Source organism: Vidua chalybeata, chromosome 7, assembly GCF_026979565.1.
Source record: "Vidua chalybeata isolate OUT-0048 chromosome 7, bVidCha1 merged haplotype, whole genome shotgun sequence".
Classification (NCBI taxonomy): Eukaryota; Metazoa; Chordata; class Aves; order Passeriformes; family Viduidae; genus Vidua; species Vidua chalybeata.
The window spans coordinates 34,635,605-34,643,085 of record NC_071536.1 but is presented as its reverse complement, the minus strand read 5'-3'; the positions used below and the strand labels follow the sequence as shown (position 1 = coordinate 34,643,085).

Sequence of the window (7,481 nt, the reverse complement as noted above, 5' to 3'; positions counted from 1 at the left end):
GCAAAGTGCCGGCGGTGCCGCCGCGCCTCCTCCCGCGCAGGCTCTGCCGCTCCGCACCCGCGGCCGACAGGCTCGGCTCCTGCCTCTTCTCCCGCACGCCCGCCGCGATGTCCGCGCTCCTCCTGGCCCTGGCGACGCTCTGGGGATTACCGCCCGTCGCCGAGGCGCTGGCAGCGGCAGCCCGCGGAGGTAAGGCGCGTCCGTGGCGGGGTGCGGAGCCGCGGAACTTCCCGTCGCTTCTGCTCGGGAAGTTTTGCTCCCTTGCGCGGACGGGCGCGGTCGCGGAGCGCACCCCTCACTGCGCTCCATCACCGCGCTCCATCACCGCGCTCCCGCACGCCTGGATTGCGGGCGCGCTGCGCTGGCTTGGGGGCGAACCTTGGCGGCGGCGAATACACGGGGGCGAGGAGCGGGATGATGTCCCCACTGGTCCCGATGGCCTCGCCGGGCACGAACCACGGGGTGCGATCTGCCACGGAGGGGGAAGAGCCGCTGCTACCGGCGACCCCCCCTCGGTCCCGGCCGCGGCTCCCCGAGCCAGCCCTGCGGCCGGCGGAGATGTGCCGCAGGAACGGCGAGCGCCCTCCGCTTCCCACCACCTTCCAAAAGTTCCCTCTTCAATTTGCTCGAGGTGCCGCTCGCTCAGTGCCCGAACTTGGATTTGGGCACGGGGGCTCGGGGTCCCGCAGCCGCGGGGTGGGCGATCACGGAACTTCCAACTCTGTTCTGCTCAGAGAAGTCCCTGATCCAAGAGGGTTGCGGTTCCCCCGCCGTAGCGGGGCTCTGGGTTTCGTGTCGCTTATTGCACAGTCACCAGAGCGCTCTCATTTTCCTGCGAGATGTTTGAATTGGATATTTTCTAAGTATAGCCCAAGTCCGCCTTCTGTGTGGCTCAGGTGCGGGAACGGCGGTGTGCTGCTCTGACTCAGGTTTTCTTACTGCTGTCGAAAACCCCGCTCACCAGAAAATTGTCTGTCGGCTTGTCGTAGCCCTTCCGCTCCCAAACTGCGTGATCTCATGAATGAGGTGCCCTGGGCGGTGTTCGCAGTCTGCGAGGGTTTAGTTAGATTTCAGTAGAAATGTAACTCTCTAAAGCCTTGAATTCTCACTGTTAGACACCCTCTCCATCACGTACACATTACCTACTAAATTGTTTACTAACTGCTTACAACTCGTTCGGGTGAGTGCGGATACCTCTGCACAGTCGGTCTGGGATACAGATTTCTGCTTCAGTCGAACTACCAAAGCTCTCCTGTCCCTTTCCCACGTAGCCATCAGAATTACATAGGTGATTCATGCTGCGAAAATGAGAAATAACTACCTATCAACGAGGAAAGTATTGCTGCAGCATCGCAAACTTGCATGTTTCAAACACTGCATCACAAGGTGCAGGGATACTGCGAGGAAATGAGGATAGTGTTCCGTAGAAAGGCACTTGAACAGCCAGAGAGGAAATCTTTTCAGTTTTATGGAGGGTACATATGCTTTTGCTTTGGTTCACAAAGATTTGTGGTCGTGGTAGTGCTTGTTTGATGGAAAATATTTCAAGAACTTTCCATGGTATTCACAGAATGGTCAGATTAGATTTCAGCAACTGTAGCTTGCATCTGATTTTTTGAATAAAAATCAAACTTCCAAACATTTTGTGGAATTGTTTTGGAAACTGATTTGTCACTCTGTATTCCTTCATAGCGGTAAACAAGTGCCAATTATGCATGAATATTAATTTCTGGTGTTTAAATTTTGTTTAATTTTACCTTTTTTTAACATTTTTATAGTTACCTTGCCCTGAAAATAAAAAAAAAAAAAAAGGTGCTGCCACCTTATATTAAAATCAATCCTATCTTAAAAGGCAGCATCCTTGTAAATCATACCAGCCCCAAAAGTGGGATAAATCAAATTTACTTAGAATCAACTAACTCATCATATCATAATGTCATGTCTTATCAAAACTGAGCACTGCACAAATTATGACTTAAAAGGCATTTTGTTTCACAAAAAATGTCAAGTGGTTTCAACCTAAAAAAGATTCAGGATGAGGCATCCAGAAAGGGAATTACATTTGCACATCAGATAAACTTTATGATACAGTACAAAAATTATTGACCATACCAGGATGATTTTCCTTTACAGGAGGAAATTCTGAGTCACTGGAGCATGTTAAGCTTACTGTATGTAAAAGGCACTGAAATTTGGAATGCACTGAGCCTGGCCATAGGTAATAAGAGAATTGGGAAAATGTCATGGGTTGTGTTAATAGCAGTGTTGTGGTAGCCATGGTAATATAACATACTAGTGAGGTGCTGTAGGGAGAGGTAACACTTTCTCTTAGATCAGTGGGCAACATCAGTAGGAAAAAAAGAGGTGGGGGGGGAGCCCCATCAAAGTTTGAATTATCTAAGCCCTTTTCTCTTGAAATACAATTAAATTCTTTTCCGTCTTATCAGGTCTGTCCTCAGCCAGGTTACAGCTCCTCTAACTTCATATACATAAAAACATTGTGAAGAGAAAATGATATGGAGGAGGGGAGGTAGAAATGAGATGAAAAAGGGAAGTGAGCAGAAGGGAATCCAGCCAGGAGAGTGTGGTAGGATAAGGGCCAAGTCCTGCTGCAGCTGAGGTTGTGCCACTGAAGCCACAAAGAGATGATTTCCTTTCCTTCTGCTTCAGTCAGATCTTCACAGGGAAATGGATGGACTCAGATTCCTTGTGACACTTGCAACTACTTCATAGTATAGCTGCAACAAATGAATTTATGGAACCTGAGAAAAACCTTGCAAGCAGTTTGAGAAGCTGAGAAGGCAACATTTGTTACCTGCTCTCCCTACAGACGCTCAAGGGAACTTCACAGGTCCCATCGGTGTCTGTGGTTCTGGTGGGCGTTTACTTCCCACAGCCTTGGAGCTTCACCCTGCTCCCTGCCTGGGCTCCTCCACCCTTTTTTGTCATCCTTGATTTTTGTGTCTGCTGCTGTGATCATGACATGGATCCACTGCACTAATTGGAGTGATTACCTAGGGGTGATCCAAATTGCAGAGATGCCCCGGATAATGGGAGCTTGACTGGATAATCTCGGTGTTGTCAGTGAGATGTGTATCCACACCAGTATTAATGAGTTGCATTGCTCGTTATTAATCGACTTGCTGTCTGTGCTGAGGCTTGTTTGTGCTGGGTTTTGGTGGCACGTCACTGCTGTCAGCAGCACTGAGCCACTGACTTCTCCCATTCTTTCATGTGTAGTTTTAGTGTTTTGGAGCTCTCAGGCAGGCGCTGGCATGGTGAAACAGCTTCTCAGCAAAGTCTTACAGATAAGAGATGCTCCTGCAAAGGGAGACTTTATATGGCATGCGAAAATGTTGTCACATAAGTTAAAACTCAAGTTCATGAGTAATGGTATATCACACCTTATTTTTTAATTTTTTTTTGTTTTCTAATTTGAAAACTGTTTTTTTGGAGAAATGAGAAATCTCCATGAATTTTATTCCTTTCTGCAGTCCCAAAACCACTTCTAAAACTTCTGTCTTTATCCCACTTAACAGGGAATTTATTGTTCTCACAGTGTCCTTTTGACCGTATTTAAGTGAAATCTGGAAGCAAATTACTTTGAAATGGAATTTTCAGGCTTAAGGTTAGGCCGGTGAGAGTTTGGATTTCTTACCCTGTGGCAGAAACACAAACCAGGCAAAATAAATTTGTCTTCTTGGTACGATTGCTGATGGCCCTCATTCCCTGGTAAGGTGCCACAGCAGGTGACTCTGCACCGGGAGCCTTTACAATACAACTTTGTCATTATTAGCAGCTTAATGCTGGAAACTGGGTGTACCAGCACTGCTGTACTTCACCAGACTGAGCTCCAGCTTGGCCATCTGTTGGAAAGTGTTCTTGAAAAAACCTACAAAAGCTGTTTCTGTGCTGTACTACAGAGGTAGATGTTCCAATAGTTAACTTAGTTATGCTTTGAACATAGATAATAAATATTAGTATCTTATGTGCAAAAGAGATGCTTCCAATGTCATAGTGACTTTGCTGTTTATTTATTTACCCTAAAAAAAACATTACTTAAGAACGTGCCTATCATTAGAGAGGAGGGTGAAAATACATCAAGGAATTTGGGACAGTTCTTTGCATGATGTGTGATAAGGGTTAATTAAAGTCAGAAATGGTGGGAGATGTCCACAAGCGCAGTTTCGGTGGCTGGCTGGTTTTGGAGGCACTCAGTGCTGTGTGTCTGCCCTCAGCTGAGTGTGTGAGTGCACACACAAACCCCTGACACTCCTGGAGCCTGAGCTCTGTGTGTGGGTTTCTGTGAACTGACCTGCACATTCTCTCTTACCTGGGTTGTTCTTTTAAGTTCAGTTGTTTCTGAGAGCTGTAGTTTAGTAAAAAGAAAGTGGTAGAAACACACTAACTATTTAAAGGCTAAGCTGCATTTCAAAGTTCAAAACTAGGTGTTTGATGTGAAAAGACTATGTGTAAACTTGTTCTGCAGCAAGCCTTTTACTAATTTATCACAGCAGTTCTGCTGGAGCTGTGGCAGGTTGAAGGAGCTGTCCTCCAAAGGCTTGGAGAGAAGCTCTCACTTGCCACAGTGCTTCCTTTGAAGAGCTGCATGATGGCTGCTATGTAAATCTGAGTATATGCCATACCTTTGAGGTTCATATGGACCCCAGTCTTTCTGCATTTAACATGGCAAAACTCACATTGACTTCAGTCTGCAGGTTGGAAGCGAGTGTTCCTCCAGCACCTTCTTACAGGTCCTTTACTGGTTATTTGCAGCTGAAGAAATTTGGTTTCTCCATTTTGCAGTGGCTCTAAGGACTTACGAAATTGTAACTTGTGAATTTATAATTATGGCTATCTCTAGAAAGGCTGGCAATTTAGATAATAGAACATTGGTTTTGTTACAGTAGCATATTTGGAATCCCAGCATGCTGTTGCTTTTTTCTTAGCTTTTATGCATTAATCTGTCGTTTAATAGTCTTGTTCTTCAAATGCAATTAAAAAAAAATTTGCTTAGAGAACTCATTTTAATTGCACTTCCTCAAAACATTCTTAATGATGAACAGTGAAGATGAAAATAGCAGAACTTGGCTACTTCTAAGCGAGTCATACAGACTATTGAATCTGTATTTAATGTCAGTTTGGGCTAAGTGTAGACATTGGAGAACTAGGTCTTAAATTTCTAAGTGCAATTAGGAACTAATTGGGTTTCTTTAAAAATATAATTACTCAAATAATGACTTTGCACCTTCTGTCCAACCCACTAGTTTGCTTTTTAATTGAACAAGTTGAATTTTTTCCCCCTTAAATTATCTCTGTCGAAGAGATGAAAATATTTGTAAACTTATCCCAGCTAGCTAGCCAGTTGTTGACCATAATGGGACAAATTCCCAAGATGTACCAAAACATAGTGCTGTAAAGTGATAAAATCTTCATTTTTAAGCAGTTGGTAAAGTGAAATAACCAGGGCTCGTTGCTGTAGAATCAGCTGCCCAGCCCAGCTGTGGTCCTGCTGCCAGGATTCCTTTGGTGAGGATGCTCAGGAGCCTCTGCAGGAGCGAAGGGCATTTTCCCATGGGTACTGGGCTGTGTGAGAGCAGGATTGGACCTCAGTAATGGAATTCTAATAAAACTCACTCAGTGCCTTTTAATTAGATTTAATGGCAACTGGGAAGGATCATTAGAGATAAACACATGCTTTTGCCAGTAATATGTTCACCATGTTATTAATCTGATTTAATTTGCAAGATCCACATAGCAGGAGTAAGATTTTTCTCTGTACCTGGGAAGTGTTATGTGAGCCCATTATATTTTGTTGTATATGTCATTGCTTCTCAAGCACTATGTAAATCCAGAATTGGGGTTGGGCTCTGTGTGTGGTGGTTATGAACCCTGGCAGTCTGAGGGTAGGGCTGCATGCTGGAGAGAAGGCTGTTTGTTTCTTCAGAAACCGCATTTTTATTGACCATTTTGCTATAAATTGCAATGGTGTATTAATAACAAAACACTGCAATATGCAGAGTGTGCTGCTAAGTAATAGGGCTTTTTAGAGATGATGTAATGCCAGTCTGGAAGTGAGGTGCGCCTGGAGATTTTTATTTCCATGCAGTTGGAAATACAGCCTAGTTCTCTGAGGCAGAAAAACAGATTACAGCATAACGAGTTCTAGATATGGTACGTTGCATCCTGAAATGCTCTTCCCAACCCGCCTGATGCTCCTAAACACCTCTCCTGCTGCTTCCTGCTGAGTGATGAGGCCTTCCAGAGGAGCCAGACAGCTGAAACTCAGCTTCTCTTCAGAAACAAGGATGTACCTATTTCCTTTTCTTGGAAATACCCATGTATTTTGGGCTATCTATTGCCTGGTTGTCTGTAGGACATCCCTTGGTAATTTTGGACATGGCACTCTTGAATGACTTACACTTCAAGTGCAGTAGAATAAGTGCTAGAAACCAATCTAAGCCTTCAAAATAATATCTATAATTCCTCAAAGTTTTCACTATTGTAGAACTCTGTTTTTAACAGCAGTTCATAAGAGTCACTCTTGGTTTTCCTTGAATGAACAGAGAGAATGGAAAGATGCAGTTTTGATTTTTGCAGTGGTATTTTGGGCTGGGGATGGGCCGTGTGCAAACAAGACAAATGCTGATGCACTGCTCTGCAAATGCAGTGTTTTGATGTGAGGTGCTCTGTCTAGGAGATTGTTCTGTGAACACATGGACATGCTCCCACAAAAATTCCCATGTGGCTTTCTTATAAAGCTTTGTGATTGTAATTTACCTGCCTGGAAACTAACAAAAATATCTTGTCAATGATACTTTTTAAAATACAATTTTCATATTGTCAAATAGTTTAGGCTGCTGTTTATAATCTTCTCAGAGGCTGTGATATAGTGTAGAACACTTGGGTCTCCACCTCCCTTAACATGCAGGAAAGTATTTTTTCCTCAAGCAAAGTTCTGAATAACTCTAAGGCACTGGAAGTACCAAAAAACAACATTTCTGATACATCCCTCTTAGTCTGTATTTTTTTTTTTTGGGAAATGCTGTAGTGTTGTGTAGTCAAAAAATGCAAGTTTGAAAAAGTTACACTAATGCCAGAAGATCACAAAAAATTACACCAATTTTCTACATGATAGGTAGGTTTCCGTAAAACACCTGCCTGTTTTGGCTTGCAAATACAGGGAAGATAAAAGAGGAGAGAGCAAAGTAAGTTCATTGCTGGTTGGATGCTCTTTTGCATATGCAAACACACACTGATTTACCCAAAGTATATTGATATTTGTGTAAAGCTGTGTGCTTAGGAAATCAAAGCGTGTCATTTGCCAATGAGACTTTTTCTTCTCTGGAGCAAAACATTTTTCATGTTTTGTAAACAAATAGATTTCAGACCTTCATCAAGACCACTGAAGTCAATGGATCCTTTCTTTTGTCCTAGATGTACCAGAATCAGATTTCATCTAAGTGTAAAGGAACTTTGAA

The 7,481-nt window shown here is 43.7% G+C and overlaps 1 protein-coding gene across 1 annotated transcript in view; it reads left to right on the top strand.

The window, feature by feature from the left end:
• The first annotated feature begins 10 nt into the window (after window positions 1-10).
• Window positions 11-7,481, top strand: part of LRP1B (LDL receptor related protein 1B) — a 632,825-nt gene continuing 625,354 nt past the window's right edge. Inside the window, exon 1 of the mRNA XM_053947419.1 lies at window positions 11-189. Coding sequence (XP_053803394.1) covers window positions 108-189 — 82 coding nt within the window. The 5' untranslated portion in view covers window positions 11-107. The remainder of the gene's footprint in view (window positions 190-7,481) is intronic.